The sequence below is a fragment of the Mizuhopecten yessoensis genome, unplaced genomic scaffold (assembly GCF_002113885.1).
Source record: "Mizuhopecten yessoensis strain PY_sf001 unplaced genomic scaffold, ASM211388v2 scaffold1147, whole genome shotgun sequence".
NCBI lineage: Eukaryota > Metazoa > Mollusca > Bivalvia > Pectinida > Pectinidae > Mizuhopecten > Mizuhopecten yessoensis.
In genome coordinates, this window is record NW_018403901.1 from 550,949 (window position 1) to 577,654 (window position 26,706).

The 26,706-nt window shown below is 35.0% G+C and overlaps 1 protein-coding gene across 1 annotated transcript; it reads left to right on the forward strand.

The window, feature by feature from the left end:
• Positions 1-26,706, forward strand: LOC110457396 (RNA-binding protein 33-like; the record flags this gene model as incomplete). The annotated part of the gene is made up of 14 exons (XM_021508656.1): positions 1-66; positions 3,838-3,904; positions 9,017-9,059; positions 10,105-10,158; positions 13,681-13,806; positions 14,008-14,234; positions 14,553-14,592; positions 16,188-16,405; positions 16,854-16,893; positions 17,322-17,356; positions 18,437-18,483; positions 21,153-21,308; positions 21,517-21,698; positions 26,423-26,706. Coding segments are annotated over exons 3-14 (1,446 nt in total), but the record flags the coding sequence as incomplete, so codon positions are not given.

The following is a 26,706-nucleotide window of genomic DNA, read 5'->3' on the forward strand; positions in this document are numbered from 1 at the left end:
CGGCGAGTACACAAGGTAGGCGGAAGTGATTTAGTAAGCAGTTGGCTATCGCAGTGCATTTATTCAGTAAGTGATCATTACTTTCACGCCTTTTTTTCTGATTTTGTCGTGTAAAATAATATTTAAAGGGAATACACTAAAATGCCATTGTATCAAATTTTATTCTGAAACTATCTGAATTGACTGTCGAGTTGGTTGGTATTCATAAAGTGTAAACCTTTTATTTTTGTTCCGTATATTTTTAGCGATGGTCATGATTAAGAAGGGTTTAAAAATAGTGTTATTTTTATGTTTCCCTATGTTTATATGAGAAACACTGATGTAAATGTGAATTTTGAATTCATTTATAGATAACATTTATTTTAGAGTTACTCACGAACGATGATTTTAACCTGTACTATAAAGCGCCTCAGTTCAATTTTGTAAATCAATTAGTTTGCAATATAAATGCTTTATTATTTTTGTGCGTGTTCACCAACCATCATCAGATGGTACGTTATTGTTGTTCGGATCTCCCTTTGTTGGTTGTCTGTCTGTTTCACTCTAGAAATACTCGACGGATCTTTCTCAAATTTCAAACGAATGATCACAACATCCTATTCATTTCATTTGTAAAACTATATTTCATTACCCCTTAATATCCCTCCATTTCTAAACACGACAATTTTAGTTTTTCCAGTATTTACAGTCAAATCCCATTGTTTCGGTATAACTTGCAAGAGAGTCTAACATTGTTTGCAAACCCTCTGGTGTTTTAGATATGATTACCACATCGTCTGCATACATAAGTAGAAACATATTGATATCCATTATTTCAAAAGATGGACAATTATCTGATAAAAACTGCATTTCACAATCAATAACATCTATAGCAAACAAAAGGGCGATAATTTTCCCCCCAAAAATAATCACTTTTCAATATGAAAAAATTCAGAGAGAATACTGTTATATTTAACACAACATTTCACACTTTTATATAATTATCTGATTACTTTAAGAAGTTTACCTTCTACACCTTCTTTAAAGTTTTATACCATAACCTCTGTCTGTTAATATAATCGAACGCTTTTGTATAATCTATAAAACAACAGAGACATTTTCTTCTTTTAAAGTACAATTAATTAAAGATTGTAAAGCGAAGATGGCGTCTATGGTAGAAGTGTTTTTTTATTATATTTCATTTCAAACTTTACGAGTCTTTCATTTATGATAGCAGTAAATAGCGTACCAGCACAACTTAACAATGTGATACCTCTTTAGTTGACCGTGTTATTAACGTCACCTTTTTTAAACAGGAACTATATAACCAAGTGACCACGATGACGGGAAATAATCAGACTTGAATATATTACTGAATAATAACAATAAACATGGCATTAAAATATCTTTGCAATTAACAAAATATTCATCTAGCTTATAATCAAGTTTCCTATAGTTTTCTTTTGTTTACTAGAGATTCTCTGTTCACATTAGATTAGTGTACATTGCATACATGATTCCGTAAACCATGGCTTATCTCCCTTGACAACATTTGTCTGCTTACTTTTTTTCTGGTTGTGAGTGTACTATAAGGAACAATTAAGTCATTTAAAATATTGTAAAATTGTTAACACCTGTCTTAAAGGTTTTGATATTATCTACCTTATTGTCTTGAACTAAAACAAAATAAATAAGACTAGTTCTGTTTCTATTATAAAATTAATATCTCCCCCTCAGGATCAACAGGATGTTTACTATTAAAAATGCTCAGACCGTTTGATTTACAAACTTTTAATAATTGTCTACCAAATTGATTTACATTTTGATCTACGTTGAAATATTTGGTCATCATCACATCTATTATAACTAAAACATATTTGATAACATATCAGCAGACAATTCTACTATTCGATCAAATCGAATAAAATTATCAGCATCACCACTTCTACTATTAAAATCACCCGTGACAACAATATCACCATGTGTATGGTATTTATATACACATTCTTCTAGACATATAAATGGGTCTATATAATTTTTATCATAGAAAGATCTGTTTATATAAGTATTATGTTAAGCCTCAATTTCACCGATGCTTTTTAACTTCAAAATCACAATGAAATCTAAAATATTTTCAACAAATGTACGAATTTCACCCAATCAATGTTTCACATAAATTATAATCCCATCCCCTTTTGCAATAATACGAGGAAATTGATATTTACAGTAACCAGGCAGTTATAATCATCGTTCGGCTAACCCAGCACTCATATAGACAAATTATATCATAAATATTTACACTTTCAACAAATTTCGGATCTTTAAGTTTGTCACTCTCCTGCCTGTCTTATGTACATTGTCCGCTCTCACCTGGTTTACCTTTACTGAAAGGAAGTTTTCCAGAAGAAACCTCAGCAGGCGTCATTTAGTGTTAACAAAATGTCATTTAGAAGATATTAAAAATTAAAGGTCCAACTATTGAACCTTTGGGCCGAGTCTGAGTCTCTGCTGCCTGCTACTGAGGTGGCTACTGACAAGTTCAATGGCTGACTCGTCCAGCCCATATACTTTCAGCTTCCCCAGTAACAGTGAACTAGGAATTCAATCAAAAGCCATGGAAAAGTCCAGAATGAAAGCTCCCACGAGCTTATGGCCATCCGAATCCTGACGCCAATCCTCTGGGAGCCTTAGCAGAACAGACAGACACACAAAGCCCGTTTTAAAAGCAGTCAGAAAAGGTTTAAAATATCGCTAAAAAGTTTAAAAATTAGTAAAATGTTGATATTATTCTTCATAAGCTGCTTTTAACATTTTAGCAGAGATACCATCAACGTCGACATTAGTTTAGTAGTCTGACTACCCATCACAGCTTTAACATTCATGGTATTTTCACTTTTAAAAACGATAAGTTTGGTTAAGAGAAAACGTACTGCTGGGTAGTTGGAAAGCTGGGATGAGAAAAGTGGTCAGTTACATCTTCAAGATCTTTTCCAAGGTCACCAGCAAGATAACAAAAAGAGATCTTAAAACTTTTATACATTCTTTTGATTTGTAACAATGTTGTTATTTTCTTTAACTAAATAATTGTAATAAACGTTGTAATTTCTTCTCTTATTTTGCCTGTTTTAAAAATACGAAATATATTTAGATGTGTTTCCTAAAACATGTTATATAAGACGTTTATATCTAACTGCATCTGTAAGTATAAATCTCTGCAATGTAATAATTACTAATCATTAACACAAAGGCTGTAGTTCTAACCTTAGTTTTCACAATACATATTCATTGTTATGCTAAGGTCGTCAAAAAGTCAAAATACGCACGTCAACGTAGCCATCGGCCTCTTGCCAAAATTGTTTGTTAACAAAGAACGGTAGTTCATTATTCGTCTCCGGTAAATATATCTATCCAATTGAATACATGCGTATTGTAAAAGAGTAGCGTAAGCGGAGATTATTCAGTGAGCAATCACTCACATAATACAGGAATGTAGCATACACGTATACTACACATTTCTAGAACATGTAGCTATGACTATATTCCATTTTTAAATGTGATGATCTGATATTCTGCTCAACGAGTGACGTCTGCTACAGACCCTTTATAGATTTGACTGATTTCTGATTTATAAATTCATAAGCAAACAAGTAGTAATGAAGTTTTTAAGGCCCAAACCCTTATTATCGTAAATAATTAGTTTGGTGGGACATAGTCTACCCCTAAATATATTAACGGTATCAATATTATTATTTGACTAAAGCTGTGAAAAACAATACCGATCTTTCAGCTGAAGAAATAGGACCGTGGTTTTAAGAAGTGGTACATGACATGTGTTTTTTATTTAAACTTCTCTTTCAGTTACCAGACGACACGTACACAAGACAGGATGAACTTATTTAGTTTGCAGTCGCAATGCATGTAAACAGTAAGTGATCATTATTTAATACCTTCTGTTGTTGTTATAAAACTAACGGTCATTATTATTTATTACATACTTGAACTCATAGCTATTCTTACCAAGTGTAGATGGGTCCCCTATGTTTACAAAAGGAACGATGATATATGAGCGATTTCTATAGAGTTGATTAAAATGTTATTTATGTATACTTTACATGTACTTTAAAGCGCGTAAGGGTAATTCTATACAGTTTTCAGCTCTCTGTATACACAACATATGCTATTTGCATATTTTATTATACCAATAGAAACTTATGGATACGCCCTAGCAGCATGAACAGATTATAGAGCGCCATACACATATTTGTGCTTAAAACAAATCGCGATTTAACATACAATCGTGCACAACACTACGTGAAACTTCGCGGAGTAAATCTAATTAATTAATACAATATGTAATAAAATCGAATCAAAGTAAAGATATTCTTACGAAAGCATCCCAATTTCAGCCTTTTCTGCATTTCTAAAGCCTCTGTTGATTGATTTCAATTGGACATATTCTTTTCTAATCTGAAATAGTTCTATAAATATGTTGCCTTTATCGTCAAATATAAACAAAACCAAAGAAATATCTCTGTCAGAGAAAATTCATACGTTACTCCTCAATTTTGATTGGTTATCCCAGACAATATCGTTCTTATCATTACTCCAACAGACTAGTGAGGGGGATTACTCGTTTGTCGTCGCGTTCGTCCGTCAAGATATATGCGCAGAACACATACATGTACAGTCACATATATACGTTAGTATTTGTAACATTTAGTTCTACACCTTATTGGATTTTGGTGGTCATCGATCAAGTCAAACGGATAAAAGGTCAGAGGCAAGGTCACACTTAACCATTTTTGGAGTAAAACGCTTTTGTATGAAATTTTTCATCGACCCTCCATCAAATTTAGTTAAGACTTTTTTTTTACCATAGTATGTTCACATGACTTGTCACACTTGACCAATTTTTTAGTAAGATGTTTGTGTAAAAGCTATTTCACGAATTAATCAATACATTAAGTTTGTGTTTACGCTATTGTAATGTAACAATGAGATGTACACCTGATTAGATTATGTTTATGTTTACGTTATTGTAATGTAACAGTGACTGTACACCCGATTAGATTCTGGTTGACATCGGTGATGGTTAACAAGTCAAAGGACATGTGCAAACCGGGACGGCTAATATCTATGTGCTCTCTTTGTTTTTATTAATGAAAAAGTTTTCCATAATCTGATTTATTGTTATTTATCCTTTGTTTCTTTTAATTTGTTAGTTTGTTTCTTCCTTATTAACACCTTTGTCCAAAGTTAGTTCAAAGATGACAATTATACCTAATTGTTTCTCTTAAAAAGTAATTTACAAGTCGATTTTACGTGAGTGAGTTTTTGAAAGCATAAGGCTTTTTTTTCTCGTGTTTATTATCTGTATTGCGACGTTAACACCCGTGATATTACAGATAAAATATGACTGGGGTTATGTCATTAGACAACTGCGAGGGCGCGGGGCAATACAACACTAAGTGACAGTCAAGATCGTTATCTTTTGGGACAATTATTATATTCTAAACGCCAGTGCATACTAAAGGCATACTATTATATCTCAGTCAAACATGTATATATATTTGACGCGTTACAAGGTATATTTTATGTCGGTTTACTGATTGAACTACACAATAAGAAATCTGAGGTAGTCGTCATTAAGTTTTCTTTGCAAAGAAAAGCTAAACAAATTTTACATTATTATCCTGTAAGGAAATGGGAGTAAATTTTATTATACGATTGCTAGCCAGAATTAGTGGTATTTAATAATGGTTTAATTAAGCAACTAGAACAGTCAGCGACAAACCAATACTCATGGCCGCTGTGCGCGACCTGTCCCATGTCGGTGGTCCCCAGGAAATATATGGTAATACATATAATTTGCTTAATACAGATTTTTATCAGTGGTGAACAGTGAACAGTCCTTCAATATTGACGTCAATATTGTACGTAATAAACGTGTCGCAATGTTTCAAAATCGACTTGTCTCTTTGTCAAGCATTGACTGAGTGAGCGATTTTTATTGCTTACCTGTACAACGATACGATGGAATTGTAAATCGCATATATCAGTCGACCTTGGACGTTTCGCCGATCGCTAGACAGTGTGTACATACTGTATTGAATATGTTACTGGTAGGGGGTAGATATAGTCCCCTCTCTCGTTAGGTCAGTATCGGATCTTACACATGACTCAGCTGGTGCCCCCCTCGTCTTTCTTCATGTTTTGAGTTTTGCTGATTTTGATAGCTTCTACGTTTTGTCTCGTTTTTGTTTGTTGTTCCATTTAAGTACTGGTTAGCGGATGTTTTGCGTGTTGTTCTGGTAAAAAAATGTGTTGCTACACGTAGGGTATTGTGAACCGGCTCTCATCTCATTTCATCTTAATGTGTTTTTTTTTTATTTTCTGTCTTTCTTTTACAGCTTTTTCTGTTTATTAATTGACCAGTCGGGGTAGTCATAACAGTTGAGTGCGTCTTTTATGTGCTGTTTGTACCTGTGTCTATCGTCCGTCTTTGTGATGACGTTGTTGCATCTGTCAAGGAATGTACGTACGACTCCAAACTTTTGGTGTAGTGGATGGTGGGAATGGAAAGCCAAATACTGATCGGCGTGAGTCGGTTTACAGTATACTAATAGTTTGATGGTGCCGTTTTCTTTTCGGACGAACAGCTTGTCAATGAATGGTATGGATCCAACCTTTCCCTCCTCGTGGGAAAATTTAATGGAATTTGTTATACTTTGGTATACGTCGGTATACTTTGTTCAGGCGATCTGTTATGCCCTACATTGCTTCCCTTTTCCACTGTCTCTAGGATGTCATCTGCATATCGTTTCTTAAGTTTGGGACCGCATTGCAGGATTGCCAATCTGATGATGGTTAGTTAGCTGTAAAAGTTCATTTAACAGATTCGCGACTGTGGGTGACACAGGACACCTGACATCTGAATACGAACTATGTCCTCGCCCTACCAGTAATCTATTCGATAAAGTGTGTATACAGCCTCTATCGATAGGTGAAACGTCCCAGGTCGAGTGACATTTGAAATACACAATTGCGTTGTGGCGTTGTACGAGTAAAGAATACAATTTGCTCACTCATCATAGCTTCACAAAGGGACCAGTTAGTCTGTATACTTACAGACTGTAGACAATGGGTCATAATGCGTAACAACAACGTAAAGGTACTCGTTCAATGTTTCAATATTGGAATTCCATTGTTTGCTTCCGGGAAATATCGATTTTGTGGCACAGATTCATAAATTATTTGTAGAAAACAAAATCCGTGCTATTGTATTCATAAAGTTACTGGTGCGACTTTTCGCGTGGTGTTTTATTCTAAAAATGCTAATTGGATTTTAAACGTGATTATAACAACTGTTTAATTGTTATATAATATCACGCATTTTCTTATACGAATACGTCTTTGAGGGAGCGAATTCAAAATTGATTGTAACATAAAACTGCATATTTCACGTTTAGCAAGCATCTGTATACATGAAAGGTTTAAGCTTTATAAAAGACTGGGGTGTATATTTTAAATCATTTGTCTGTTTCTGATAAACGATTTCTCTTTGAAAATATTTTTTGAATATATTTCTTTGTTATGTTTGTTATTAATGAATCAATAAATGCAGAATAATATTCCGTTTCGATAATTTTTACACTCACCTTTTCTTAATACACATTGACAACCACTTCAACACCATTACGTCATACTGAAGAGGACCTATAAACCTGCTCCAAAATAAGGCCATGCCCTTATCCTGTATGACTTTCTCTTGCATAATCGTATTTAAAGTTTTCACATTGATAATGATAACCTTTTTATTTATTTTTATGAAATCAACATATACAAACTTATCTGCCACAGATATGTTTATGTCGCCGCGCAGGATTGAGATCAGGACATCTGGCTGACTAGTCTGACATACGCTTGACCGAAATGCTATTTTGTTTGAATATCACCCCAGCTTCTGTTGTATTTATATATTGAACCTTTGTTGTGTCCCCAGTTCCTGTCTTTTATGATAATAATGTGCATTTCGCTTGGTTGTTTTTGCAGTTCCTGTAGTCGAATTTACATAATGAGTCTTTTGTTTTGATGTCTAGTGATCAGTTCCTGTTTTTGTATTTACATAATGAGTTTTTGCGTTGATGTCTCGTCAGTTCCCGTTTTTGTATTTACACAGTGAGTCTTTTGTTTTGATGTCTCGTGATCAGTTGCTGTTTTTTGTATTTACATAATGAGTTTTTGCGTTGATGTCTCGTCAGTTCCCGTTTTCATATTTACATAATGAGTCTTTTGTTTTGATGTCTCGTGATCACTTCCTGTTTTTGTATTTTCGTAATGAGTCTTTTGTTTTGATGTCTCGTTATCAGTTCCTGTTTTTGTATTTACATAATGAGTCTTTTGTTTTGATGTCTCGTGATCAGTTCCTGTTTTTTTATTTACATAATGAGTCATTTGTTTTGATTTCTTGTGATCAGTTCCTGTTGTTATATTACATACTGAGTCTTTTCTTTTGATGTCTCGTGATCGGTTCCTTTTTTTATATTACACAGTCTTTTGTTTTGATGTGATTGATCAGTTCCTGTTGTTGAACATGTATTTACATAATGAATCTTTTGTTTTGATGTCTTGTCAGTTCCTGTTTTTATATCACACAATGAGTCTTTTGTTTTGATGTGATTGATCAGTTCCTGTTGTTGTACATGTATTTACATAATGAATCTTTTGTTTTGATGTCTTGTCAGTTCATGTTTTGTATTTCATAATGAATCTTTTGTTTTGCTGTCTCGTGATCCGTTACTGTTGTTGTATATACACAATGAGGTTTTGTTTTGATGTCTCATCAGTTCCTGTTATTGTATTTACACACTGAGCCTTTCTATCCCTAGGACCTGCTTATTTCTTTCCATATCGAATTGGAGTTTTGTTGTTGTGTTTGCGTTATGTTGTGTTTTCATGTTATACTTGACTAATAAACTGGTGTTATTAGACTGTAAATATATCATTGCTAATATGATTAACGCTTTATTTTAAACAGGTCATCATGAGTGACAGTGGTGATATTAGCATTGAAGCAGAAGGTAAGTTCCACCTGTAGAACAGTTTAACAGCACATTTTGATACTCACTGTAGTTCTTGTGTTCTTGTTATAACATTAAAGTAATCATTGCTTTAAAATATTATATTTTTTCGTACTAGTTACAACAATTACAGAAATGATTAAAATCAACATTGGACTCATCGTGCTTGTTGAATTAATGGTAGTGACAATTTATATGCAAACGTTTAGTATGTTTATGTTTTACAATCAATCAATAATCGATAATATATTTCAGCTATCACATAAACCTACTACAGAAATACTACCCCTTTTCATTCACAATAAATAAATCAAGATGGTAAAGAAACGATGTCGCCAAATGGGCGTATTATAACACGTTGGAGAACAACACACTGGTAGGTTTTGACATGCTAAATGCATTTAAAATCCGGTGTAGAAAGTTATAACTCGAAATAAGATGTTTGCATTAAAATACAGATTTTAGAGAGAGTAAGCGCCTTCTGCTTTATGGACGATAGACGTCATATTAATCTTGATTAAATCCTTATGATCTCACGTGGTCAAAGTGAGAACCGGAATTATGGAAAACAAACCACAAGTCTAACAATGTTAATGGTTAGAATTTGTGTTGCTCATTAATCCTGTTACCTGTTATGTGTGTATTAATTGTAATTGGCACTTAGAGTTCAACATTTATGAAACAAATTATTTCAACTTATATAAATCACTCTTTTTGGCCCGGATGTAAGCGCGTGGGTGTCTTAATGTGGGAGGAAACCAGATTACCTGGAGAAACCCACGTGATCAGACAGGTGACCTCATACCTTTTCACGTACGATTGGGGAATCGAACCCCGGTCGCCTTAGTGAAAGGCAAGTGTGCTATCCACTGCGCCACCCGACTATCCGTTTAACTATTTACAGGTTTTGAATGTTTTTATTTTAAACCTTGATTTGTAGACTTTAAGGGTTGTAGTTCGCAGCGTGATAATTATTATGCTGTTTGCTGTTGATGGTTTGGATTGTTGGTACGGCAATTAACACATTTATTATTTTGTATTTAAGGTATTTCATCCACTGATGAAGAAGACGACGATTTTTTTGACCGGTTACCTGCAGGTAATACATTCTTTTTCAACTACTACTGAAAACGAATATGTTGTTTTGTTGGCAGTACATTGAACTAAATTACAAGGCCTGTTAACCTTTCACCTAAGTCGTATACTCGACATTATCAAACTATAGCGTGTTTGCCTTTCCCGCCCGACATTTGTGTTAAACTTCCGTTCAGCTCTTATCCTTTGATACTGGAAGTCTGACAGTCATCAAACTCCGTGTCCATATACATCTTAAGGAGTACTTCACTATGATGTGACAGGCAGGTCAGTGTGGGCTATAACTGCCACTTGACTAACTTTGATTATACTTTGCCTTAATTACTTTTTTTGGTTTAATTTTCAGTATGTCTTCATTTGTCTGATATTTGTGATACTATAGTCATCAAATTTATATATATAAACGTCCGGAGCAGTACTGCACCGTCATGTGACATACATGTTACTATAACGTATATCTTTCGCTCCGCTGACTTTTGACAGACTTTGAGTTTATAACATTTATATGGTAAGCCTTTACGTTTAGTTCAAATTCGCTCGCTGGTACTGAAAGCCCTAAAGTCATAAAACTTTAAATGAATTTACTCCTGGTGTAGCCCGTCATCTTATGACATGCAAATCATTATGGACTATTCTTTCCGCTTCATTCACGTTGTATTTGTACATCATTTCGCTTTTACTACAAGTTCCGCACGGTCCGAAAACATAATACTGGATACTTTTACAATTACGGGGTAAAACGTCATTTTGACCTACAATAATGTTACATTTTTACTTAACTGACTTGGGTAAGACTTTGCGTTCCCTCCATCTATGTGATAACATGGTGTTAGGTTACGTTTCCCTTGTGTCGCTAGTCCGTTTTTCATTTGACTTAACACCCAAGTAGTTCTGAGGAGTACCACATTATCTGTGAGCTATATTGTCTATTTTCTGACTATTGTTTGACACTTTGTCACTCCATTTTCATCAAATATTTTCCAGTTCCAAATACTACTTCTGTTTGCAATTATCCGGTTTGTAAACTGCAAAACGTAGTGACTGTGATAACCTCACTTCTGTAGCATACTTAACGCTGTATTCTTTTAATTTGATATAATTTGAGGCAATAAGTTGTATATCACTTACACAAATGTCTTTTCTCTAGATTGCAAAAATATTTAGTACTTTTCCCCCCTTCTACTTCCCACCTTGATTTCGCTCTTAAAATAATACCCTTAATTTTGATTTGCTTTCGGCTTTTGTAGTGTTTCTATTTTGGACTCTTAACTGTTTTTCTTCTGTACCCCCTTCCCTTTTGTTTTTGGCTGAGTAAGCAATAGTCTTTCCCCTTATTGTGAATTTGATAGTTTCCCATAACAAGTTATTGCTAATCGTAAATGTTAATAAGTCCCTATTTTCTACTTCAGGATTCTCTGCATATTGATTGGTACTACATTTATACATTCTTTTACTCAATTTACATAATCTGGATCTCTTAATAAACTGTTGTTAAATTTCCATGTTCCTTTACCCCTATTTTGTTTTATGAATTCAAATTCTATTGATATTTGAAATTGATCTGACCTGTAGCTTATCTCAATGTCACTCTTAACAACAGTAGAAACCAAATCTGAAGACACTAGAAAGTAGTCTAATCTTGGCTACCTCCTGTTTAGTCCATGCCAAGTAAAGAAGTTTACATCTTGTTTTTACTCTCGCCATATATCTATGAGATCAAAAGTATCTATAATATCTATAAGTTTACCCTGATTTACAACATTGTTTCTATTTATGTAATTTTTCGTATCCTTAACATATTTTTGTGGTGCGTTCCAGCCACCACCTATGATGATAGATGTATTCTCACATAATAAAATCCAGATGATGCGAAAGTTGATGAGAAAATATAACATCTGTATTATTTGGTCCATATACTGCCACTAGAGTTAATGTTTTATGACATGAAATCAATTGAATATAAAAAATTAAGAAATTTGAATCCAAAAGAGTTTTTAAATAGAATTGCTACTCCTCTGCTATTCGACATATATGAACTAAACCAGGCTTCCTATCCACATTCATTTTTCCATTGATTTTCAACCTTTTTATCTGAATGTATATCTACACGGACTTATATTGCGAGTTACATGTATCTGCTGATATGTTATATATCGAAAAACATCCATGTGTTTGCAAATGTACTTCATTAACGCTTAGAAATCGCATGACCCAGCTACCGCTTACATGTATCACCACTCAACACGGCAATCATACAACAGATGGTGGAGTGTAATTCATACTGTATCTACAGGAACTTAGGTACAATCACAAGTGTGTGTCTCACCTTTCATATTTGAAGTGTATCAAACCACCAGAAAAATATCGAATCCATAGAATATTGTAACGTGTCAGCCCCGTATAAATGTGGTGATCCAACCAACGCTGTCTCGGCCCTTCAGCCGATTTGTTTATATATCGCTGAGGCCTGTGTGACCGATTTCCACTACATAAATAACATGTCCATTTAATAGTCCAAAATGTGTTTGTACATAAGTTTTAAATGTTGATTATTCAAAGTACAACTACAGAACATTGTAGAAATGATTTATAACTTCCCTGCTAATTTCGTGTTAATTCGACCTCTCGTTAGCATCTCAAACACCTCTCAAGACCGCCATTTTGCAGCTAATTGTGCGATATACTATACTCCAGATTACTTCCTTGAGTGGTAATATCTTGAAGGTTATAAGTACAGGTCGGATCGAACCTTTTTCCTTAGTTCATCACTGTCTTCGCTGACAGACGGTCGCCTCTGAACAGGTCAGACATGGGATTTCCTCATACTTTGGGTTTAGGCTTACTGCCTACGTCATTTATAGTTCTATTTATAGACACTGTCATCGGATACAAGGTGAAATACCGGCAGTTGGCTATTTATAGCTGAATCGTCATTTTATTACAAATTATCGGAATAGTTGAAGCTTTCTTGTATTTTGCTGGGCTGCATATCAAATTATAATTTAGGTGACTTCGAATATTAGGCTCTGGTGATTAGTTGGACATTTTTACTAGAAATACAGTCAGTTAGTGTATAATTTGGGAATAGTTGTGTACAATTTGTCAATTTATTTTGTTATTGTCTGGTCCAAGGACCTGTGTTGATGCCTTGTTTGTATTTGTAATGTTATACTGATCTGTACTCTGTAAAGATACCATGTTATTTAACTTGTTCCTTTAATAAATTATATTTTTACCTGTCAATTGGGCTCTTGGTTGATATTTAGTGATTGCATAGTTAAATTAGACTACTAGACTATTTCTGACCATTGTTCGACATATTCGACAGTGATAATCCAGAATCCAGGAAGCACACTATATTGGTGAAACAAGAACCCAATACTCTTGACGGCAGCCGGTGAGACGTGGGCACCGGACGCTCGCTCGTTACAATATGAAAGAAAGTTTTGTATACAATACCTTACTTGATAAAATCCGTTGTATATTATTGATTTTTAAAAACGTATTTGGTTTCTTTTCTTGGTAGATGATTCTCAAACCTTTCATCCGCCCCCAGGGGACCCATCGCTGCTGCGTCCAGATCAACTGCATAAGGGACACAGCTTACGTGAAAAATTCCCAGAAACAAGCCCTTTTCATCATTTACAAGAAGGTCAAAATCTCTTCGAACCTAAATCAATTTGAAATAGAAAAAAGTAAAAATAATTTGAAATTATTTCTGCTGTATTTCAATCGAAATACTGCAAACATTATTAAACCATGCAAGAGTCTGAAGAAAGAATAAAACAAAGCTTTGCATTAAGATGAAATTTACTAAAATTAAAAAGTACTAAAAGTGTTATGTTTTTCTCAGAACGCCCTGAACCAACTCGACCACAATCAGGGCATCCCCTATCACCTGTTTTGCCACTGTGGCACTATAAGCAAGAAGATTTGAACTTCCCACCAGAACAGCCTAAGCCAGGCCACCATCAGCCAGAGGACGAGGTCTTCCCGCCTCCTAAACAACAACCAAAACAATCTCAGCCATTCCAACACAACACCACTGAAACCTTGCGACGGAGCAATGGAGATAATAAGGTGATATCGATTATACCAATACGATACATCACTCTCAGTGCCAACGTCACCCTAATAAAGCATTTACCAACTATCGTTTTAAAATTATTGCGTCACATTCCATTAATCAATTCGAAGGATTTCATGAATGTTATCTTACCAAAGTAAGGTTGGAACTTTTATCACGCATATTTTGCAACTAGTTAAAATAGCACAAACCTTTTGATCGCATCATTTTATGACTAGGAGGTTTACAGAATTAGGTTTTGTACCATGACAATATTCCTAGAACAACGCATACTTTGGTAAATGCATTATATACTGTTTTATATTTTATAGGACACATCACCACCTCCGATATCATCTGAAGAGGAAGGAGGTAAATTGTTGCTGATTGTTATGTGTGTAATATAAACAAGTATTCTAGAGGTATTAATAAATACAAGTCTTCTATCGGTACCCATACAGACAAGCAGACAAGATATTGATAGTGATACTGATTTTTAAAGATTTTCCCTATGTACATAGTCAATGGGATTACTTTTCCAATTCAGGAAACAACACTAAATGGTCAGTAAATTTAAAGACTTAACAATGATGCTGTTGTTTATGGTTCGCACAATTCGTATCAAGCATTCTAACAAATATTCACTGCATAGAAATACCTTTTCACTTTCACTAAACGTTGTTAGCATCTAGATACATATACAACCTCTGTGTATAGAATCACCATCCTAATATCATTATTTATTAAACGGTAAGCTATAGCACAATCTTAACCGAAACCTTTACCTGCAGATTTTGGCCTCAAAAATTAAGTTCTGAACATGCCAAGAACTGAAGAGACAGAAAGAAAAAAAACCTTTTCCATTATCAATTCACACCATTAAAAGACCCTGAAAGAGCCTATATGCAAAATAATCGTCATTCAACATCCTTATTAAATTAATAGTGAGCCATTACAAAACTTTAATAAAAGCCTTAACAACGGTAACGGACAGAAAGACAGAAAGATGGACGGACGGACGAACCAGAACAGGCAAACCTGAATGGTCATATCTTGGCAGAACCGTATAAGATCGTTTTTGGATTTCCTTGTGTCATTCGGCTCGTACAGAGCAGGCTACGTGGTGTTCGACCATTTCGCTGGTAATGACTGCTGTTTATACAAAATAATGTTTATACAAAATGAGAATTTAGGATCTAAATATATATGGGACCAGGATCTATTGGTTTCATCTTTTAATGCCCGCGAAGAGGAGGTTAATTTGCTATCATCTATCCATACGTCGATCTGTAAACACTTTTTTGAATTTTTTTTTGCAAGAAGTTTCATACTGGTAAGCCGAATGTTATGAAATTATGGTTGTGTTACGGATATTTCATATAAAGACTTATATGTCATAAGATTGGGATTCTGCGTCGGATATACTTTACAAAAGTTTGCAACTCCCGTTGGAATAACACTTTTTTGAGAGCAACTGGTCCCCGAAATGTTTGCCGAATATTATGAATTGTTGTATAACTTTTGGTAATCGTTTCATAATTAATCAAAATAACATATGCGCATGTTACTACTTTACTCAGACATGCGTACTCCTTACCATGTTATATTCATTCCACCAATTCTTGCAGCCGTAAACTTCTCCGCTATTGGTGGTCTTGTTTATGTGTAATCGGCCTGCCTCGAGTATCAGAGCTTAGGTGTTGAGTTTTTAAAATCACAGTATGTTCAAGGCCGTATTACAATTCACAACATCACAGTGATCGCCGTACTCGATGCACAAATATCATCACTTTTTGCTGTGTTAGTATATTTATATACGAGTACTCGCTTATAACAATGTCATTTGAATGAGTGGTTGATAAGAGGAGGGGGCTCTTTATATCCTACATTATGAACAATGTAACACATTTGGGAGTACAAAGAAACACTTTCTGAAAGTGTACTGATAGTGAATGCTCTCATCTCAGAACGTCCTGAACCAACTCGTCCACCACCAGAGCATTCTCAATCAGAGGGAAATGGTTCCCCGACACCTGGTCCTCCATACCCTAAACCAGAAAACTCGAACTCTACATCAGCACAACCTAAACAAGGCCCCAGTCAGCCAGAAGACACCGTCTCCCAATCTCAGGCAAACCAGAAAAGCAAAACAAAACCCTCGAGACAAACAAAGGGAGATAATCAGGTAATATTGATTTCACCATAGGTTACACCAATTACGGTGTCAATCATACCCATAATAACATTTACTAATTATCAATTCATTACTGTCGACCAAAATATTTCATTGCTTAATGTTAATCGTTTCGTCTGATTTTGTGAACATCTTCTTACCGAAGCTAAGTCGGATCAATACTTTTATCCTATCTATTTTGCATCAGTTAAAACATCACCGTTCTCCTGTTTGTAGTATTTATCAACAAAGAGTTATGAAACAATAATCAAATTCAATGACAACGAAATGTATTTCTATATCATTGGTAAATTCATAGCAACACTAAAGATGGAATGACAGGCAGAGTATTCCATTTTTCGAATAGTGTATCTATAACCAAGTTTACTTTTGAAATGACTTGTGTGTATCGTATATCCTGCTTGGTAAACACATAATGTACAGTTTTTATATTTAACAGGACACATCACAATCTGCGATATCATCTGAGGAGGAGGAAGGTATCTTTTTCAAGAATAGGTGGATTATCATAACCATTGATTGATGTTTAATTTAAATAACATATAAAATGTTGGGCTAGTCACTTTTATTTCTGAAAAAATGAAACGTGCTTTTCACTCGCAACTGCACGCAAACTATCAAATAAATGTTGTCGTATCAGTATTGATGCAAACTACACAGGTAGCTTCTCTTGATCCATAATTCAGGTCAATTTCAGGTTAGAACTTTTTCAGGTCAGGTTGACATACAAACAAATATTGCCTGTGTATATATCATACCACTACATCTGTAACCTAGGTTACTTATTGGTGTATCTCTTAACAATTAATTCATATGTTTTCTTGGTTTTTTCGAACTATTTCTGTTATGACATATTTCTTATTTTTAATTTACCCGTCAAACTGTTTTCTCCCTTCGCCCGACAAAGAACCGAACGAGAAAACGGAGAATCCACAGTTGCGGGTATGTAAAGTTCTTATATTTTGATAAACATACTAATGTTCATTTAAATTACACGCTGATGTGTAATGTCTCAAATATAACAATTATGTTTGGACAATTACAGAAACTATATACATACTCCTTCCATGTTTCGATTAAATACCGTTGTGTGATCGCTCATATACCAAAGCTACCGTGCTCTCACAATGTGCACTATTGTGCGTGTTAACAATTGATCTCCCCGTTGCGCGAAAAATGCGATTTGGTAAAATTGGTTGATCAATATTACAGAAAGTGAAAATTTTGAAAGGATGAATGTACTGCAACTCGTACGTGTTTAATTTCCCATCAGTAAATATGAACTTTAACCAATTCTGCAATTCATGTTTAGCATTATTACGTACAATGCTGGTAGAACTGTCGATAATTTGTTCGTAGTGTCTTGTACAGTACATTGTACGAGTACGTTGAATAAATTAAATGAAGGTCATCACCGATTAGAGTTGATCGGTAATTCAATCACTGTGTAGAAATTTATCGCATTTCCTTCCACAGCTAATGAGATACACGAAACCTTTGTACAGTAACAGTGAGGACTGTTTTGTTGACACTGTATGCGTGTACGTATGCAGTTTATGCCTGATGTGTGTCATGTAAGAACGTGACGTTTTAGGTAGCTTGAAATATCCACTTATGTCTGTTATATGAGCATGTAAACTTTGTTACATCGCAGGCACATTGTGTAACGTTGTGCGATCCAATAACTAACTGTTTGAGAAATCACCTGATTCTCCTTTTTCACATTATATTTATTTACATTGGTTATAGAAATAGTCAGTTTAAACTATACAAATATGCCTAACAACTGTATTATTCCTTGAAATAATTTAAATTTGTATACGTAAATGTCATTAACTTGAATTAATGTCCGTTCATTGTCAACACGGGTATTTAAATGAAAAATCAACTGTGGTAGAACTTCAGTGTTAACTTCATGCCACTATATATGTACAGAATTTAAATGATAACTATATTAACCCACCGTCTATTAGTTTAAATAGATCTGAAGTAAAAAACGAAATACGTAAATTGTATTAACAGATGGAGGACAACAAAGACACCATGAAATCACCATATTATGATGATACGTAAGTAATGCTGACAACCTATCACGATATATCGCGGTAACCTTATTAGTAAGCAATCATGAAACAGATAATCGGAGTGTGTTTCGACAGCTTGTCAAAATGAATATTTTAAAATTATTTTTGAGAAGAAAAAGTGAAAATTACTGGAGTTTTGTTGTGCATAAATATACGAAATTGTGTGTCAAGTCGGTGGAGTCAGCTGTCAAAATCGTATTGAGACATGTCCTTTCAATTGCTCTCTAATATTACAAGCAGTCAGTAGTCAATGCACTTACCTATGCCGCCTATTATAGGATGTTTACTTGGGCCATACATATGACTCGGCTGCTGTCCCCTTCGTCTCTTGCCATTAATTCATCTGTCTCCCTATCTACATGATTTTGTTTACTTTTTCATAATTTTATGTTTGGTTACCTCCCTTTCTTGTATTTAAAGTTTGAAGTCGGCAACGGCTGACCAACTACATTGATGCTCCTTGAGACTTTTGCCGAGTTATCGGAATACTTTACCAGTATACATACGATAGCATGGGTTGCATGTATTCTCTTTTGTCATTTTGTCAGTTTGTCTTTATGATGAACTAAGTACTGTTCAATATTATTGGCTTGTCTCGTAGGTACGCTGACGTGGCGTTCGACATTACTATTGTAAATGGTTCAGACAACCCTTTTATGCATGGCTTAGTACTCGTTTTCGTTTTGTTATCGTACGTGTCTGATTCTTGAGACCGTTCCCACTGATTTGTCTTCTATCTTCTATCCTTTTTTGTATTGACCATTTGGTGTATTTATATGCAGTCGGTGCCCGTTTGATCTGTCGTTTTTCATTTTTCTTTCTTTGTTTAGTTATGATGTTTATGTATTTATACATGAATGTGCGATTATCACCAGCGTTTGGCGAAATTGATGGTGTGAAGTTACGGTATTGGTCTGTGTTAGTATTGTAATGTAAATCAGCAATTAGAAGAAATCGCCAGGAATTCTAACGATGCAGTTGTCTTTGACACCATTTTAATCATCGGTCTCTTCTTCAGACGTAAGTCATATAGAAGCCTTGCCGTAAAACTTGTGGAGGGTCCTCGGTGTCCAAGTGGTTAAGGCGTCTGACATTCTGCTACCACTAGCCCTCCTCGCGGGTTCGAGGCCTACGAGGAGCAGTCGCCAGATACTGGCCATAGATCGGTGTTTTTTATCCGGGAACTCCGGCTTTCCTCCACCAACAAAACTTGGCACGTCCTTAATTGACCATAGCTATTAATAGGACGTAAAACACAAACAAACCAAACCAAACTAAACATAAAAATTGTGGTTTAGGTAAGTAGTTTGTCCACTTCATCTTTCATGGCGACTTACAAGATAATGCTTACATACATTTTCAATTGTTTTGGACGGTGCACAATACTGGAATCCTCAAAAGCTTTGTTAGTAAATTAAAACAAATAAAAGAAGTGTTCAGTAAGAGATGTAACAATTTGATGGTTTTCTCAACCGAAAGCCTAGATTTTTTTTTGTTGGTGATACCCTGTAGCATCCTATCAATTATTCATGCTGTGTTTGTAAAAATCAGCACTGCATCATGCAAATTAAAATTCAACCGAGACGTGATAAACACGATTTTGATAGCCGGCGTCACTGACTCGAATCACTCTTACGTAGTGAGTTGATTTCAGCTCATTTTAGATATTAACAGCAGTAATTCGCACTTTTGCACGACAAAATAAATCCATATCAGTGTTTTCAAAACAAACTCAGCGTGTAAAAAAACTGCTTATCTTCTATCATGAATTACATTAAGCAATGCTCTTAAATTTTTGACCACAACATAAGATTAATATTAAATTTAAATTTGATAAAGAAAAGAAAAAATCCATCATGTTAACTTCTATATTCTATGTTTTGTTTCTCTCATATTCATTTAAAAGCATTCTCAATCCTGGCATCATGTAAAACATAGAGGATATATCATGGATTCTTTAGTAATAACAAATACATTTGACGAGTGTGGCTAACATAGAGAAAAATATCAAAACACACGAGTGAAATATATTTGTTATTACTTAAGACACCATTACATTTTCTATCTTACATTTTTAAGCATAAAACCTTAAAAAGTGTAATGCATTAAAAAAGAGCGGGAATCAGAAGCGTAATAATTAGCACCATATTCTGATGACGTCACGCTCGACAACAAGGCTGTGCGCCATTTTGAATAGGATATTCAAAGCAATTTCGACGTTTTCTGCTATTTTCTGGTATGATTGTTTATAAAAATGTTATTAATTGTATATTTATGTAAATACTTGAGTGTGTGTACGAAACATTTACCATAGCAACTATTTATTCTGCCATCGCTTCCTTTAAACCTGAACAAAACATCGTTGCCTTTGAATGCAGCGAATAGAAGATACCGTTATGAATGGTCAATACCAAAAAGTCATATTTTCACATTGTGAAAATATCTCTTTTGATATTTGTCACTGTGTGAAAGATATCAGTTTTATCAAGATGATAGAATCCGATATTTCACATATTTTATATAAAGGCAAAAATATAATAAATGCTACGAATATAAAAAAAAACAACCAAGCTTTCGACATCCCCACATATCGCAATAAAATACAAATATGTAATCATTTATAATGTTGAAACATCTGTTTGATCATATTGCAGAGATATACATAGTAAATGTTTGCATATCAAATTCGATGTCCTCCTGCATCCAAGCACAAGAGAAGGAACAAAAAAGACAAAGCTGAGATTACAATGCCTTGCTAATCTCAATGGAAAGAAGCTCAAACTTGAGACATTGTCACAAAGGGAAATTTGGTATGTTGTAATTATTACAAGTACAAATGTATAAATTATCTGTGAACAGTGCACTTTTAAAATGACTCTCCCGATAACTAATGACGTTAGGTTGTTTTACCAAAAGAAGAATGTATTGTAAACACGTACACTTCTGTTGTGTACATTGACTTTACTGCTATTGAAATATTGTGATGTAAATCATAGTCTAGTTACGTTCATTTTCCAGCAACGATTCCAAGTATCAAAGATATGTCGGTGAAGCACAGATACCAAGACAATGGCTGAACGAATCACACAGGTTGCAATACATCTACGAAATCAGTTCTGACGGCAGAAATTGGAAACCTGAATATTGGCATGACACTGAGGCCAACGTTCGTCACCGGGTTCTTAGTTTTTCGATAGAAGGTAAAAATATTGTACAAACTGTATGTGCCTATACCACTAGATAATACCCTATCAAACTATTTTGGCTTTATCACAAAATAATTCAAACTGCAACTTACAAGATTTCGTTTTGTTTAACAAAACGTCTATAGTGTCTTTTAAAGCATCATGCTTATTTTGTTTAGTGTTGGCCACCAGTCAGTATCTAACGCTTTGTGAAATTTGGTCACCCCACGTTTAAAAAATCATTCAGTGCTAGACAATGTCCAAATAACGTCACGTCAAATATTTTTAATCTTAACATATTTTATTGACAAAAGAAGTCAACAGGATTGCACATCAGGCATTGCCTATATAAGTCTTCTCCTTACAGCTACATCAGTGGTGAGCACATTGTTTACAAGTATTAAAGACATTTACATTAAAGATGCACAATGGGGAAGTAACTCCCCCAAAGCAGATTGTTTAATAGTGATGTGTGAAGATAGTTTCCCTATTATCTAAACACTGGTAAAACACATGTTGACACAACCGATTTGGTTAACTTAGCTATACATGTAGCTACACTTTTGTTATATGATAAAGAAATATTTAAAACATATATATTTGGTAGATTTGGCTTTATCTCCCCAAATGATGCAGGCCATACACAGTCCCTATGTCACATATTGGCCATCCACTAATGAAGTTCAAAAGCCAATTCCAGCCAATAGATATTTAGTTTACTGGTAGGGTCACACCAAATTTTGGACATATTATGACTGCGCCAAGAGGAAAGTACATATATATGTTTACTATGTTATTTATTATCTTTATCATTACAATGAAATACAATAAACAAACAAAAAAGGAAAAAAGTTCTTACAAAATATAAATCATTCATGCGTACTTAGCTACATCACAGGAGTAAAATCAGGAGGAAACCTGATGTGTACGTACTGTTCAAAAAGGATAGGACTTATATAGACAATGCTTTTTGGTCAATACCGCTTGCATAAGAAAAATATTATGAAATGAAAAACGTATATTATAGTATAACTGCTACTACTCATGAGAAAATATTTCTTTATATACTGGCCCAAAAAATATTGACTATAACAAATATGGCATATTAATAACATCTGAAATAAAATAGACATTATTGCTTCGTAATATTGTCTCCTGGTATTGGCTTGGTGTTAGTTATGTAAACGTCATTGACGCGTAGTAGTGCAATAGATTAGCGTACAAACGGTTTTGCACATGTACTGTGTAAACAAAATGTGTAAAGGACTCGTTTCAGCTCACCTGGTTCAAAGGCGTGGCGTCCGTCGTCAGTCCGTCCGTGTGTCATCCGTCGTCCGTCCGTCAACAATTTCTTCAAACGACTTCTTTAAAACTACTAACTGGAATTTAACCAAATTTGTTTGGAAGCATCCTTAGATGGTGGGTATTGAAAATTGTACAAATGAAGAGCCTGACACCCCAGAGGGCTGAGGGGCGGTGTCTAAAATGGGTAATTTGGCCATATTGCTTTAAGCGACTTCTTTTCTGAAACTAAGACAAGGATATTAACCACATTTGGTTATAAGTTTCCTGAGATGGCGAGGATTCAAAATCATAAAAATAAATAACCAGGCTCCCATGGAAACTGAGGGGCGGGTCAAAAAGGGGTAATTTGGCAATATTGCTTTGACAGTCTTTCTCTGAAACTAAGAGAAGGATATCAACCATATTTGGCTGGAAGCAATATTAGATAGTGAGTATTCAAAATTGTACAAATGAAGGGCCTGCCCCCCAGGAAGCTAACAGGCTGGGTGCTTCTAGCGACTTCCTCTCTGAAACTAAGAAATGGACTTCAACCATATTTGGTTGGAAGCATTCTAAGATGGCAGGTATTCAAAAAGGGTCTGAAATAGTTAATTTGGGCAGCTTTCTTTAAGCGACTTTTTCTCTGAAAATAAGAGAAGGATATCAATCATATTTATTTGGAAGCAATTTTCGATGTTGGAGATTAACAAAATGTGCCAATTAAGGGCCTGACCCTCAGAAAGCTGAGGGGCAAGGCAAAAAGGAGGTAATTTGGCCATATTGCTTTAGGCAACTTTTTTTCTGAATCAAAGACAAGTATCGGTCGAATGGTTAACACTCCGGCCTTCCACGCAGGTGGCCGGGGTTCGTTCCAGGAAGTCGTCGTACGCATGGATTTTTCAGAGAAAATGTTTTTTTCCTGCCGACACAACTCCAACAACCAAGGTGGAGTATAAAGTTGTCTTGGGAGGATGTTGCAGTATATGTGCTGACGCGTTCGAGTTAGGTGGCAATATAAATGATACTGTTGGAAGCACTGTCCCACTACAAACAGAACAAAATACGTATCCAGCACACACGCAGGCATACACACAAAGGTAGTTATTAGCCAGATGACATAGGACTAGAAGTACGCGCCTGATCCTCAAAATTGAATTGATTAATGTATATGTTAATTGTATTAATTGTATATCTATGTGCTGTATAGCGCGATATAGTGCCTTATTCTAGCTAGACAGGGCGCTATATCAGTTTATGTATATTATTAAGGATATTATTTATATAAGGTTGGAAGCATCCTTAGAAGGTGATAATTCAATATTTTACCACTTGAAGGGCTGACCCCAGGTCTGCAGGACAGGACCAATAAGAAGTTTCAACTTTGACATTATCGAGATCCCAACCCTATAACCATGTTTACAATTGCTAAGCATCCAGAAGTAATCACAATAATGATATAAGAGTTAACCCTGATGTCTGGCCCCATCCCTAGGGTCTTCATTCCTGAGCTAAAACTTTGAAATGCCCCTACCCTACCCTTAATTCCTGACCCATAACATTGAGATGCCTTTGAAATGGTTGAGATCCCATCCCTTCGCCATTTATACCATTGCTGAGCATAAAAATCCATGTGAGCAATACAGGCTGGATCTCTTGTCTTTCGATAGGGTTACTGTGTTTGTCAGTACAAGGAAAAACTTTGGTGTACAAGCCCAATCAGTAATGAAACGGATTCATGACAGAACTTTTCATAATCCATACTAACCAACCTGAAGAAAATGTTTAGATACAGATATATTTGTTACGTCATCTGCGTAATCGGACAGTGAAAGCGGCAAACATTGTTTCCAATATCCCCACTCACTGTCCACCGACTGTAGTCCTTCGGTACCGAGGAAAAGCTACATAACCGCCAACCGTAATATGTACCTCGATAGACCTTACGTCATATACAAAAGTGAATCAGCGTGGGCACGACAACGTTTACGGTGGGCTCTACAACAGTGGCAAGACGTTCTATTCACGGATGAATCAGATATTAGTACTACATGTTTGTTCATTCATTTAGACCAATTGCAATATGTTTCAGCATAATAACGCCAACGCTCATGTTGCACGCGTCATCATGGTCTTTGACCGTCCACAGAATATCAATGTGCATTATTGGTCATCGCTTTCCCAAGATCTCAATCCCTATGATCACTTCTGGGATCAGTTAGACATTAGAATGAGCAATGGACATCAGCTGCTTCAAACGTTGGACCAGTTGGGGACGGATTTACAGTAGAGTGGCAGAGGATCCTAATGGGTGTATGGAACAACTCATTGTTTCAATGCGATGTTGTTGTCAAGCTGTTGTCATCACCAGTTTTTTTCTCCACGTGATATTATCTGATAACATGTTTATCTACGTTCGCTGGATAAACACTACTGACGTCATTCATAGACACATTTAAATGAAACTGAAGTCAATTATTTGTTACAACACATATTGATATCGGCAGTGTGAATTTTCAGCATTTTCAATACATTACTGAAATACAATCAATACAATAATGTAACGTTTCTTTTGGGGACAAATAAATCAACGAATGTTTTACCTCGGGTAAACATTCGGACAATTCTTTATTGTTGCTTGTTGACTGAAACGTTCTGCCATACGACGGGGTGGCCAAGTGGACAATGTATTTTTCGAACGATATTAACTACAAAGGGTAAATACAAGTAAATCTCCGCGTAACATTTATATCTAAAGTCCTTTAAACAAACTTTCGGGATGTCGCAATCATTGATTGATATATAAACTATGTATATGAATCTTGAAATCGAACAATTGATGGTGATAAAGAGATGAAATCGAAAAAGAAAAGCTCAATTTTTGCTTATGCGTTTACTGTCTTATAAAACTTTTATAAGGACAATCACAACCCGACAATGTACAACCAGATAGCCGTGTTAACAACCTATCGGGTCATCGCAGCCCAATGTCCTATTCGATATCCATGTAAATGATAGTAATTTACACGTCCAAAGAAATGGAAGAATACTAAGACGGGGTATCTTGAAAATGTATTTTATATTGTACTGTAGACTGAGAGGCGTTCAAAAGTGACACATATATCTAAATGTATTTCTATCAATCAACTTTAACGTATACATTTTAAGCTTGAAATGGTTCTGATGTTTACTGTAAAAACGATATGAATTGTTTAGTGTTTTTTTTTACTTTATTGACGTCTTATTTATTACATATTGTAATGTGGACTAAGAAGCATTCAAACGTGAAATATATTTCTAAAATAGCATTTCTATCAATACATTTATAGTATACATTAAAAGCTTGTAAAATTATATGATGTGAATCATATGAATGTTCTAGTAATATTTTTGCTTTATTTACGCCTGATTCTGAGAGCTGTTGTTTTTTGATAAAACACGTCACTATCATATTTCAGAACTTCGGTCTTTGGATGAATGGGAAAATCAAAGAGGAACAACAAACCGAGAAACGGCAGATGTGCACGATGGGGTCATTCTCATCGATGACAGAAATTCCATCAGAAAGGCGTTTTCCCCTGGAATAGATCAGAGAGTCTTGATCAATACGGTGGAGATAGTATGTGATGAATACTTACCAAGCCTCGAAGATGAACACTTTTCTATGAGAGAATTCCTTAACGAACTCAAAGAGAAACAAGACACCATGTACGATAGGTACTTTTCCCCCAGGAACATATCT